At 41.2% G+C, this 13,701-nt stretch overlaps 2 protein-coding genes across 3 annotated transcripts in view; one reads left to right on the top strand and one right to left on the bottom strand.

Moving 5' to 3' along the window:
* Positions 1-421: 421 nt before the first annotated feature.
* nucb2b (nucleobindin 2b) lies at positions 422-11,166 on the bottom strand. Of its 2 annotated transcripts, none has more exons than XM_035737862.2 (13): positions 11,014-11,166; positions 9,886-10,023; positions 6,774-6,881; positions 6,389-6,521; positions 5,602-5,699; positions 3,812-3,997; positions 3,492-3,582; positions 3,304-3,362; positions 3,113-3,205; positions 2,889-2,978; positions 2,595-2,765; positions 2,184-2,244; positions 422-1,973 (listed from the first exon to the last, which is right to left on the bottom strand). In XM_035737862.2, the coding sequence occupies exons 2-13, from the start codon at positions 10,021-10,023 to the stop codon at positions 1,861-1,863; spliced, it is 1,341 nt and encodes a 446-aa protein (XP_035593755.1). In that variant the 5' UTR covers positions 11,014-11,166; the 3' UTR covers positions 422-1,860. The 2 variants fall into 2 exon arrangements, with proteins under 2 accessions (XP_035593755.1, XP_035593756.1); XM_035737863.2 differs by having other exon boundaries at positions 11,029-11,123.
* Positions 11,167-11,870: 704 nt separating this feature from the next.
* Positions 11,871-13,701, top strand: part of LOC118358788 (phosphatidylinositol 4-phosphate 3-kinase C2 domain-containing subunit alpha-like) — a 106,485-nt gene continuing 104,654 nt past the window's right edge. Inside the window, exon 1 of the mRNA XM_052480700.1 lies at positions 11,871-11,975. The gene's annotated coding sequence lies outside the window, so the exon portion shown is untranslated. The remainder of the gene's footprint in view (positions 11,976-13,701) is intronic.

Genomic DNA, 13,701 nt, shown 5'->3' on the forward strand with positions numbered 1-13,701 from the left:
TCTCACTTTCCTGCTAGATGTGGTCAAAAAGGTGGATAAACTGTTCTAAAGCCAGATTGGAGTTCATAAAGAAGTTTGTGCTTGAGAAGGTATCCCTCAAAATGATTAAAAACTAATCTCTCAACAACTTTGGATAAGGTGCTGAGGATCATCACAGGCCTGTAGTTTCCTATATTTGTTTTACTGCTCTTCCTGTGGAACGGAACCATGATATTAAGCAGTGGTGGAAAATGTACCCAATTGTAATACTTCAGTAAAAGTAAAGATATATTAATAGAAAATTACTCAAGTAAAAGTTAAAGTCCCCAAGTAAAATAACATTTGAGTAAAAGTCTACAAGTATTTGGTTTTAAACATACTTAAGCATCAAAAGTCAAAGTATAAATAATTTCAAATTCCTTATTAAGCAAACCAGACAGCATGTTTTACTTGTTTTTTTATTTAATTTACGGATATCCAGGGGCACGCGCCAACACTCAGACACAATTTACAAATGAAGCATTTGTGTTTAGTGAGTCCGCCAGATCGGGCAGTGGGGATGACCAGGGATGTTCTCTTGATAAGTGTGTGCATTTGATCATGTTCCTGTCCTGCTAATCATTCAAAATGTAATGAGTACTTTTGGGTGTCAGGAAAAATGTATGGAGTAGAAAGTACATTATTTTCTTTAGGAATGTACTGAAGTAAAAGTTGTAAAAAAAAAAGTAGAGTAAAGATACCAAAAAAGGCTACTTAAGTAGTACTTTAAAGTATTTAAACATAAATACTTTACACCGCTGGTATTAAGTATAGTAGAATACGCATGGTATTAAGTATAGAAGTATAGATCTGTGGTATTAATGTTGAATATCCATGGCATTACCCCACAAATCCATGGATTTTGTTCCTAATCTGTGATCATCATACTTACTCTCACACAAAGCACAAAGACAAGCACTCACACACAAATACAGTAAACAGACAGTCACCACTAAGATAAATGAAATACCAATACTACTATTGTCAGTATCAACCACAATGGAATAAATAACATTCACAGTCCACATCCTCTTTGTTCAAAGAGGAAGAATGGCAGTTTATGGCAGGTTAAAAAAAGGTGGCCAATATTGAATTACAGTACAATAATAGTTTCTTTATTAACAAATAAAACGAATGTAATACTGAAAATAACTATTTATGCCTTCATTGCCATTGATGTGAAGCCAATAGGAGTTTATCTGTGTATGGGCAATTATTAATGTCAGGAATGAATCGGCAAGGCTATTTATTATCAAGGTAAATTTGAACTTATTGAGGTTGACATAGTAACAAGCAGCATGTCAAAATAGGAATTCATTTGACCTTTATTTTCCCACCTCTTTAAACTATTCAACCAAATGTATTTTAAACATGTTTCTCCAAAGAAGCGATGCTACTGGGTAGCCTACCTAACTAGGTAGAAAACGAAATACTGCACACATTCTGCTAATATTCAGGAACAAAAACTCTTCCCACTTCTCCCAAAGCACATCCCATCTAGAACTGTGCCGTGGTTGTCAATAGGTTATAATGAACTAATAACGAAGAGTGGATTGTCCACAGAATGTCTGGTTCAGATTCTTTCAAGTCTTGTCGGTTGTGCTGGCTGCTCCTGTCAGCTATAGAATGCCACAACTAGAAGTGGGTCAAAATCAAAAGGCTACATTCTAATTGGATCAGCTAGTGTCCGGAAATTGTTGGCCTGTATGTGTGCATTCGGGTGTGTGTTGGGAAATCCGGAGGTCTGACAACACATTAAAACAAACTGATTCACTGCGAGATTTATATATACACACACACGCAAACACACAGATCCACACACAGAAAAAGCTTCCGGGACTGCTAAGAGCGTGCAGGTAAGTGTTGTTGGTGACCGGGGGGTAGAGGTAGGGTGTCTCCTGGTAGTACCGGCAATGCTTGACCTCCAGGGGGCACTGCTACTGTAGCGCCACCATCTAAAGACAAGTTAACACACCATCCCCGTGTTTGAAACAGATAGGGTCAAATCCTAACGTCCTCTTCAGTCAAATGTTGACTTGGTCTCCCATTGACATCAATGCATGCCTACTTAAGTGGAAGTTAGGATTCGACCAATAGTTATTATTAATGATGGTAATACCAGTCGATGAAAGAGGATATTATAACTGAAGGCAACTTGAACTAACCTTTAACCTCAATGGCGGCGTTTGCTTTTTCCAATTTTATTATCTGCATGTGTTCCACAGCCTGAGGAGAAGACAGACAAGAGAAGAAGTTATCCACCAACAACATGGGAGAGTGATGACCCAGTTTAAAAGTTTTTTACATTTAACAAAATTGTAGATGAAACAGCTCTCTTTTGTTGAGGGTGAGCCAATGTCACACAATAAACAGTCAAATTACAAGTCACTTATTTATTAAGTTGGTTACCCCTCTAATACTGAAGGTACTTGATTCTACTGTGTCAAAGCTCTGCTGCTGTGTGCTGCAGATGCATTTTGTGTCAAACGGGTACGTTAGTTGTTAATGGATTGTTAGCTGTTTATGCTAACATTTTGTAAATGATAACATTGCTATGTGCTTCTGTTTTATGTTACCTGCTGCAGCTCAGCTTTCTGGGCATTGAGCTTCTCCTGCTGCCTCTCCAGCTCCTCCTTCTGTTTCTGCAGATCGGAGTTCTTCTGGTTGAGGTTGCTCTCCTCCTGGGCCAGCTGCTCCTCAAACAACTTCATCTCCTCGTCGGTGTACGCGGGAGCCTGCTCCAGAGTCTGAGGAGGAGACGAGAGGGTAGACGCTCCATTACTGCATAGCCTCTCAGAGTTAGGATCAACAACATGCCTGTACACTTGACCACCTCAGGTGGCAGCAGGTGGTGGCGGCCTCTCTCTTACCTCCCAGCTGTCTGGCTCGAAGAACTCTTTCTTGTTTGTGGACATCAGGAACTCCTCCAGGGAGACCAGTCTGTCCTTGTTGGTGTCTACCTGAGTAAAGACGAAAGGAAGTCAATGTCAGCAAGTAGGTTGACTGAAGAAGCAGTGGGGTAAAATCCGGAAAACTGTTGGCTGTGTGAATGACTCAGTGACCCCATCATACCCCACCCCTCGTATCAGCTCACCTCATTCATGACGTGTTCCCTCATGCGCAGTCTCTCCTCCTCCATCTCTGTCATGTCATCCTCATCTAGATTGGGTCTGTACATCTTCTCCAGCTACAAAACACAACACACATATTTCAAAACTAGGCCTGCTCCAGCCACACACACACACACACACACACACACACACACACACACACACACACACACACCTCTTTAGTGAACAGGGCTTCAAGCTCCTGCTCATCAATGTAGCTGTCTCCATTGGTGTCTGCAAGACATAATTTCTCAATAGGGTTCATTGTGGTTGGTGTGTAATTTGAGAATGTGAGACAATATTATTGTATTAGACTTTTGTTCGGTGTTTTCAAGCTGTGAATAGCTTCTGGTGTGAACTTACCATGGAGTTTGAAGAAGGTCTTGGGGTCAAAGTCATTTGGGTCCAAACCATCTGACTCCTTCCAGACCTCTTTCAGCTGGTCCTGACTGCCCTACACACACACACAATTTGTAGCCTGGTCCCAGATAGGTTTGTGCTGTGAAGCCAACTCTTATGGTTGGCTACAGGTCTATCTACAGCACAAAAATATCTGAGACCAGGCTAGTGAATTTGGGGTTTAATGTCACTGAAATGTCTTGGGGGGGGTTGATTATCAAGGTAAATGCCTCACAGGGTGGTGGATTTTGGGTATAGTTACAGTATCAAGGCAAACGTCTTACAGGGTGGTTGATTTTAGGATGGTCTGCGTGTTTCTTCCTCAGCTCTTCATAGTGCTGCTCCTCGTCTTTGCGATGCTCCTCGTCGAGGTTCTTCAAGTGCTCCTTCCTCTCGTGCTCCTTCATCATCTCGTACCTCTTAAACTCCTCGTGACGCTTCTGGTCATAGTTCTCCAAGTCATTAGTAGCCTATATATCAACCAGAAAAAATAAAGCATTCTTATTCGATTCTTATTCTTCCTATAGCAACCCTAATTTTATCAGGTAAGTGAACATTTTGATAAATCTGTGTAATGAGAAATGATTTGATTAATTATTTTCCAGTATTTGATTTACTGGGATTTGGATTGATATGTAATAAATCATAACCGGCCGGTGGCACCCTAATTGGGGAGGACGGGCTCATAGTAACGGTTAGAACGGAACAAATGGAATGGTATGAACTCAAACACATGGTTTCTATGGTTTCATTCCATTTACTCCATTCCAGACATTAGTAAGAGTCGTTCTCCTCTCCTCCTATGTAATAAACATGATTTTATGTTCGGGGAGACGCATACAGATACATTCTCTTGGGGAGGGAAACAGGACTAAACCATGTACATTTAAGTACCATATTTAATTAGGTCGTTTTCACTTGTGAGTCTACAATTATCTGTTGTAACTATATGTATGCATGTTCTTACCTTTGACCTGTTGTAACTGCCTGTATCAAATGTGTGTCAGTGTTGAATGTTTGATAGTGATTGATGCCAGAGCTGCAGAAGGTACACTGAAAATATCTCTGTGACACAGTGTGATCCTGTAGTCGCTGATGTTGCTCATGTGACTTTGTACAAGAGTCTCTCGGGCTGATGTTTACAGAATATTTGGTACGGTCTGATTAATATAGGTGCCTTCTCAGAGGACCGTTAGACGTGTTCTATGCTTATGTTCTGGAGGGGTCTCCCTGAATTATTGTATTAAACTGGATTGACTTCCTCAATGACTGCTCTCCTTTTTGTTCACCTGAAAATTCCCATTATAATCTGGAATTTAAATAAATACTATACAACCCCACTGTTCAGTGTCAGAGACCAATAACAACTGGGGAACGAGACCATTAGAGAAGAGAGAAAGACATGTTCCTGATGATTAGTTTTAAGTGCAAATGATGGTCCTCTAAACGTTTTTTTTTTTTTTCAACAGATGTAGCACATGTACGTGGTGTGCATGGTTAGGGTGAACTTTCCAATACAGCCTCTATTCAAACACAGCAAGTTAGCTTTAAGGCTACAACCCCTTTAGACTGTTGGCTCAAAATGGATGTCCTCGTTCACCAGAGTTGTTATTCATTCAAGAGACAAGTGCAGAGCAAACATTTTGGTTGTAAGGCCATTGTCAGTGTGTCAACTTTTAAAACTATTTTTCAGTATTGAACCTGGTTTAATTTTGGTACATGCACCACAGGTTCTGAGCACGGTGGTTTTAAGAACCGTTGTGCGGCCATTTTAAATCATTGTATCATGGTGTAGTGCAAGGTTTCCCAACTGGCAAAATCAGCTCCAAGGGATTTTCATTTGGGAAATCTGTTCCCAAGTATTCACATGCATAATAGAGAGACATGATTGTATACAACTGTATGTTTTAGTCAAATATTATATATGTTTGGGCTTCTTGCGGTCAATTTGCAGTCTACAAATTATATGTAATTATGTTCCGGTCCTTCGACCATCCACTCAAGAAAAAAAATTGTCCCGAGGCTGAATCTAGTTGATGATCCCTGGTGTAGTGCGCATGGACAACATCCCTACCGATTGAATAAGCTTATCCAGATCCTCCACTTCAAAGGTGTGTGGGTTCATGTGGTTCATGTACTCAAACTGCTTGAGCAGTGCCTTGTGGTTCATTTCTGAGGGGAAAGAGGAGAGAAGGCTCTAATTAGAAGGGAAACTAATACTATACGAGTTAAGTGGTTACAAGTCCCTTGCTGAAAACTGCTGACAAAATGGAGGCTGTATATGATGAGGTAATTGTGTAGCTACAGCTGACGTTTATCCGCAATTCAAATCCTTGTAATTAATGATAGTGACCTTTATTCTGAAATGTTCCATATTAAAATCCCCTCTTAATAATTAACTAGTCACACCATGTTGACTGATGACACCAAGCAGTTACTGACATTGTGGACATTTGTAGTGCAACGCTAAAAGAATGTGCTAACATTTCACAGGCAGTTGAGAGTTTTTTGAGGGCCGACTCAACTGCACGTTAGCTTTGGCAGTGACCACAGCCAAGTATTTCTGGCAGTTCCAATGTAAGCACGGTCTTGGTTGAGTGCAAGACCATGCTCGGTAGTAGAACCTCAACGCCTCTTCCCAAATGTGTCAATATAGACATTTCACAACATGTGACTTTCCTATTTACTTGCACAATAGCCTCAAGGCACTTCCACTTTCCTATGTGACACTCTATATCAATCTTAGGATGTTGGTGGTGCACTGCATCATGTCCTGTCAACTGGACAAACATTTCTGCTCATAGGATGGCAGCCGTTTAGACAGGAAATGACATATTTAAATAACAAATACACCAGCGCACCATGCCCTCCCTCAGCGTCTTGTTTGGCTTTGATGAGCGTCCTTAGCCTGTTCACCTCCTGCCTCTTCAGCTCGTCCAGTTTGGTCCTCACTTGATGGCCGACAAAGTCCAGCTCTTTGGCCAGCTTGCCTTGCTGCACAGAAACAAAAGCAGCCAGAGATTTGAGGGCCAATAACAATCCAAGGAAACCGACCAGGCCAGCTGGATCGTGTTCATTAGGGCATACAACGAACAACAGCTGAAAATGTTTTGCAACGGGAAAATAAAATGAGCATTTCTTATTGGACGAGTACAGGTAGCCCATCTCTGTTTCAGTACGTTTAAAAATATATATATTTGGTGTCTAATGAACACAGCCCTGCAAATGCTATAGCTAATGGGGTACCTTAATGTCCTCCATGTCTGTATTGTGGAGCTTCTCTCTGAAATGCTGGTCCTTCTCCAGGAAATCAATGACTTCCCTGAGGTAGCGGTCATAGTGAAGCCCGGTGTCCTGAAAAAAAAAAAAAAAAGTCCAAATCCACATTGTAGTATGTAAGTGGAAAGGGGAGAGGTTTACATTGGATTCACATGTGGCCTATGATATGTCTAGACCTCCTTCCATTTTCTGCAGTGGTGTATTTCTTTAAGAGCCTTTCCTCTTTCTGACTAATTATTCATGCTCCAAGTGCGTACAAAAACAAATCACGACAGCAGTGACGGAAACAGGTCGTTTCGGTACAATTTTATAATTATGATTTGTTAGTTTGACATGGTGGGATCTTTTTGTGTCTGTAAAATGTAGTATGCGACAAATAGCGGTGGGAATGCCTTTATGCACAAATATTAAAATAATAACCATCCTATCGAAGTAAACTTGGAGTCATGCAATGACACAACTGTAATAAATTATGATGAACTTCACAAAAAATGTAAATCTCGATCTACACACAATGCACCATAACGACAAAGCAAAAACAAGTTTCTATCCATTTTTGCAACAAAAAAAATAAGAAAACGGAAATATCACATTTACTTAAGTAGTTACAACCTTTACTCAGTGCTTTGTTGAGGCACCTTTGACAAACCAGTATTTTAGGAGTTTCTCCCATTCTTCTCTGCGGATCCTCTCAAGCTCTGTCAGATTGGATGGGGAGCGTTGCACACAGTTATTTTCAGGTCTTTCCAGAGATGTTCGATCAGGTTTAAGTCCGGGCCACTCAAGGACATTCAAAGACTTGTCCCGAAGCCACTCCTGTGTTGTCTTGGCTGCGTGCTAAGGGCTGTTGTCCTGTTGGAAGGTGAACCTTAGCCCCAATCTGAGGTCCTGAGCGCTCTGGAGCAGGTTTTCATCAAGGATCTCTCTGCACTCTGCTCCGTTCATCTTTCCCCTCAATCCTGACTAGGCTCCCCAGTACCTGCCACTGAAAAACACCCCCACAGCATGATGCTGCCACCACCATGCTTCACCGTAGGGATGGTGCCAGGTTTCCTACAGACGTGACGCTTGGCATTCAGGCCAAAGAGTTCAATCTTGGTTTCATCAGATTAGAGAATGTTATTTCTGATGGTCAGTCTTTAGGTGCCTTTTGGAAAACTCCAAACGGGCTGTCATGTGCCTTTACAGAGGATTGGCTTTCGTCTGGCCACTCTAGCAGAAAGGCCTGATTGGTGGAGTGCTGCAAAGATGATTATCCTTCTGGAAGGTTCTCTCATCTCCACAGAGGAACTCTAGAACTCTATCAAAGTGACCAATAGGTTCTTGGTCACCACCCTGACCAAGGCCCTTCTCCCCCGATTGCTCAGATTGTCCAGGTGGCCAGCTGTAGGAAGGGTCTAGGTGGTTCCAAACGTCTTCCATTTAAGAATGATGGAGACCACTGTGTTCTTAGGGTCCTTCAATGCTGCAGACAATTTTGGTACACTTCCGCAGGTCTGAGCCTCGACACAATCCTGTCTCAGAGCTCATGGTTTGGTTTTTGCTCTGACACGCACTGTCAACTGTGGGACCTTATATAGACAGGTGTATGCCTTTCCAAATCATGTGCAATCAATTGAATTTACAACAGGTGGACTCCAATCAAGTTGTAGAAACATCTCAAGGATGATCAATGGAAACAGGATTCACCTGAGCTCAATTTCGAGGGTCTGAATACTTATGTAAATAAGGTTTAAAAAAAATAATCATTTGCAATCATTTTTAAAACCTGTTTTCACTTTGTCATGATGGGGTATTTTGTGTAGATTGACGAAGAAAAAATATAATTCAATCAATTTTAGAATAAGGCTGTAATGTAACAAAAGGTGTCTGAATACTTTCCGAATTGCACTCCTATATACAGTGTGGCTCTGGGTGTAATGATGGATATTGTGTTGGTTTCAGTCCGTAAAGGATTAGATGGACCAGAGAATGGTCAGACCTGTTGGCTTCAGTCTGTAAAGAACAGGGTGGACCAGAGAATGGTCAGACCTGTTGGTTTCAGTCTGTAAAGAACTGGGTGGACCAGAGAATGGTCAGACCTGTTGGCTTCAGTCTGTAAAGAACTGGGTGGACCAGAGAATGGTCAGACCTGTTGGCTTCAGTCTGTAAAGAACAGGGTGGACCAGAGAATGGACAGACCTGTTGGTTTCAGTCTTTAAAGAACTGGGTGGACCAGAGAATGGACAGACCTGTTGGCTTCAGTCTGTAAAGGATTGGATGGATCAGAGAATGGTCAGACCTGTTGGCTTCAGTCTGTAAAGAACTGGGTGGACCAGAGAATGGTCAGACCTGTTGGCTTCAGTCTGTAAAGAACAGGGTGGACCAGAGAATGGTCAGACCTGTTGGTTTCAGTCTGTAAAGAACTGGGTGGACCAGAGAATGGTCAGACCTGTTGGTTTCAGTCTGTAAAGAACAGGGTGGACCAGAGAATGGTCAGACCTGTTGGTTTCAGTCTTTAAAGAACAGGGTGGACCAGAGAATGGTCAGACCTGTTGGTTTCAGTCTTTAAAGAACAGGGTGGACCAGAGAATGGACAGACCTGTTGGTTTCAGTCTGTAAAGAACAGGGTGGACCAGAGAATGGACAGACCTGTTGGTTTCAGTCTGTAAAGAACAGGGTGGACCAGAGAATGGTCAGACCTGTTGGTTTCAGTCTGTAAAGAACAGGGTGGACCAGAGAATGGTCAGACCTGTTGGTTTCAGTCTTTAAAGAACAGGGTGGACCAGAGAATGGTCAGACCTGTTGGTTTCAGTCTTTAAAGAACAGGGTGGACCAGAGAATGGTCAGACCTGTTGGTTTCAGTCTTTAAAGAACAGGGTGGACCAAGGGTCTGAACACTTATGTAAATACGTTTGTTGTTGTTTTGTTATTAGAAATGTGGGGGAAAAAATCTCAAAACCTGTTTTCGCTTTGTCATTATGGGGTACGGTGTACATTGAATTAATTTTAGAATAAGCTTTAACGTAGCAAAATGTGGAAGAAAAATCAAGGGGTCTGAATACTTCCCGAAGTACTGCAACACACACACTCCACTCACCACACTCTGTGGTGCCTCCAGTTTCTCCTCTGGGGTTTCCACTTCAGTCTTGTCCACAGCGATGGGCACTGCTTCCACACAGAACCACAGGCTCAGGAGGAGCACAGTGTAGTGGCAGAAGGCTTTACTCCACAACATCTGTGTACAGAGGAGAACATCACATAGCTGAGGTTAATCATTGACTACATAAACAGCTGCTTCTAGAGAAACTATGAGAAATGGCTAATGGTCAAATAGACACATTTCACGGTTGGTTAAATGAACTGACACTAATCTACTATTTCACAGACAGAATGGCAAGATATACAGCATCTATTTGAGCCTATAGGTAAGTCATTGATATTGTGTGTTGCCAAGCGATCTCTTCATATATATAGGGCATGTTAAATTCCTAAATGTTTCATAGGTAACATGAAGAAACAGGGTTATACTGCACTGTTCTTCAGTAAACATCACCCTCTTACAGTAAGCTCACTGGCCTGGGAAATGTGACCGATGCTTTTGGAACCAGTGAACCCCCACCTCACTATTGACCAACGTGTTGACAAGTTAAACTAGTTTAATCTTAATCCCCGACCAGAATAAAACTGTGGTGACTGTGCCACTCCCTTGTCTATGGGATAAAAGGGGTGTTCAGCAGGACACGTTTTGGAACGTTCAGATATGTTATGCAGAACAAAAGTGCCTCTCCGACATGTAAGAACAAGAAATCATGTTGGTTGCATTTCTATCTGCAGTGTTCAACAACGTTTAGCAACTGAACATAGCCCAGTTCTCTTGGGCTTTGACACCTGAAAGAGAACCCTGTCAATCTGTTTAGGTGTAACATCATGACCACATCAGCAGCAGCAGTCAATAGTGTTACACTTGTTCTGTTACATCTGTTATCTAGCCATCTCATTTTACCAGGTTCATATTGTGGTTCTTTTTTGATAATATTCAAATGAGCTCTGGATATATTTGTAAGATATACAGGTAGCAGCATAATAACTATCTAGCTAGGTACTGAAGTGTTGAACAAGTAGGGTGTGGATAAAGCACGCACGATCTCCAACTACTGAAATGTAATTTGTCCATAATAGTATGATACTACATTTAATTGAAAAGCTAAAAGAAACAGAAACTTACTTTGACAGTGCCCACCTTTTCAGTTATTTTTTTTTTTAACGTTTGCTATAATTCATCCAACCCTGGAGACAATTCGAAAAGACTGGAGTCTGTTTACAGATGTCATGCACTTTACACTGGTCAGCCTCTTCCTAGTAAGACCAACCGAACGGCTAATTGCCATGGTAACGCCCCGCCCCCAACCATCCTCATTGGGTAGAAATGTTCTCTTTGCTCTGTGAAAAAGTCGCGTTGGCAGCCAGTTGGGCAGAAGTAGTCAGTCAAATTGTTTTCTTAAAATTGTTGGTCAAGGTGCTGTGAAGCTAGATGTACGTGGCGTTTACAAACCTGTGCAAAGCAAGAGGGCGGAGTTACATCAGAGCCAAAGAGATGCTGAATTGGGACGTGGTCCAACCCATTCCAGTCTCAACTGTTGCCTGTATTTGAGTCATTCTGGGAGTCAAGAATTACAGTAGTAATTTGAATGCAATGCACAGCCCTTAAAATGTAAATGTCTTAGAATTTCTCATGTCGTGTGTCTTGAGGTTAAGATGATACAGCTATTGTTTTATTTTATTTTAATAAGCTGTTCTGTTTGTTGTTTTTCTCATAGTAGTCAACTCTCAAGCTAAGTAAAAACATCTGACTACAAATGGAGCATACAAAATAAAATTACTAGCTGTTCATATTGTTTGTGAACCTGAGGACAGTGACACCAAATAGCCAATCACGCATAAATAAACAAATTATAATCAGAGATTCAGATATCAACATTGTCCAAAGATTTTCCAGTATTATTTTTCCTTGTCATCTTTCTGTTTTGTGGCACATGGTGACGCTGTTTCCCAATTTTGTATGATTTTGGTGAAACGTGATCAAACCAAACTACCTCAACAGGAACTGACGTTGTGTCTGCGCGAGCGAGTGGATGGATAAAAATTGCAGCTTCAGGAAAATGGCTACAAACATCGTACCGCTAAAAGGTGAGAAATTATATTTATTTACTGATCATATATGTATGGAAAAGTTAAGATACCGATAATTATATTTGGCTAAAATCGGTCAGGTATTCGGTCTTTGCTCGCACTCAAATTTCTGCGTTTCTTCCTTGTTGTTTAACTTTGTTGGCAGGTCACGGAGTGCTTTAAATTATTGAATCAGTGTTGTGCAAAATTCTGATCAACGAAGATAAGCGTTTGACGCCTCCAGAGCTCATTATTCCAAGACAAATGACACGTAGTTATGCCACCGTCGCGTACCAAAATTGATTCGATGTTTAAATTGATTTCTCTCACTCTATTTGGCTATTTGAAGTTAGTCAATGTAGCCAAACTATATTGACAACTTTATTCTATGAATTATCTCTAACTAGTTAATCAACTCTAAATTATTATTTTCAATTTGTGAAATCCTACTCGACACGTGTGCGTATCAAAGTACGAATTGTATTTGTGGCAACAGTAATAGGATCGGCTTCAAAGTTCAGCTCGAGTCAGGTGTTACATCTTTTTTTTTTTACTTTATTTACCTAGGCAAGTCCTTTTAACCTTAAGCACAAATTCGTATTTACAATGACGGCCTACAAAAGTCAAAAGGCCTCCTGCTGGGATATATATATTTGTGTGTAAATATAGGACAAAACACACATCACGACGAGATAACACATACAACACTACAGCAACTTTAAACATCTAACTGATCGCTGCAGCTGTACATAGCACATCCAATCTACCTACCTCATCCCCCATGTTGTTTTTATTTACTTTTCTGCTCTTTTGCACACCAGTATTTCTACTTGCACATCATCATCTGCTCATCTGTCACTCCAGTGTTCATTTGCGAAATTGTAATTTCTTTGCTACTATGGCCAATTTATTGCCTAACCACCGCACGCCATTTGCACACACTGTATATAGACTTTCTGTTTTTCCAATTGTGTTATTAACTGTACGCTTTTATTCCATGTGTAACTCTGTTTGTGTCGCACTGCTTTATTTTGGCCAGTTCAGTTGTAATTGAGAACTTGGTTTAAACTAGCTTACCTGGTTAAATAAAGGTGAAATAAAAATAAATAAAGAGATCTATGACAGCAACACATGACAACACAGCATGACAGCAACATGGCAGAAAGACATGGTAGCGGCACAGACAACAGCACGAAGGGCAAGAAGGTAGAGACAACAATATATCACACAAAGCAGCCACAACTGTCAGTAAGCGTGTCCATGATTGAGTCTTTGAATGAAGACTGTCCAGTTTGAGTTTGTTTGCAGCTGGTTCCAGTTGCTAGCTGCAGTGAACCGAAAAGATGTGACCCAGGCATGTGTGTGCTTTGGGGACCTTTTAACAGAACGTGACTGGCAGAATGGGTGTTGTATGTGGAGGGTGAGGGCTGCTGTAGGTATCTCATATAGGGGGGAGTGAGGTCTAAGAGGGTTTTATAAATAAGCATCAACCAGTGGGTCTTGCGACAGGTATACAGAGATGACCAGTTTACAGAGGAGTATAGAGTGCAGTGATGTGTCCTATAAGGAGCAGGAGGATTTTAAAATTAAAGTCGTTGTTCAACTGCATAGCAAGTATCTTGGTGTTAAAGATGATCATTATGGTTTTGTTAAACTTGGCCTAGTTACAGTAGAACAGTTGGTAATGTTACTACAGAAAGACTGGAGAAGCAGGTGCTCCTTTGATTGTCCAATAACTATTTGC

The sequence above is a fragment of the Oncorhynchus keta genome, chromosome 26 (assembly GCF_023373465.1).
Source record: "Oncorhynchus keta strain PuntledgeMale-10-30-2019 chromosome 26, Oket_V2, whole genome shotgun sequence".
Classification (NCBI taxonomy): Eukaryota; Metazoa; Chordata; class Actinopteri; order Salmoniformes; family Salmonidae; genus Oncorhynchus; species Oncorhynchus keta.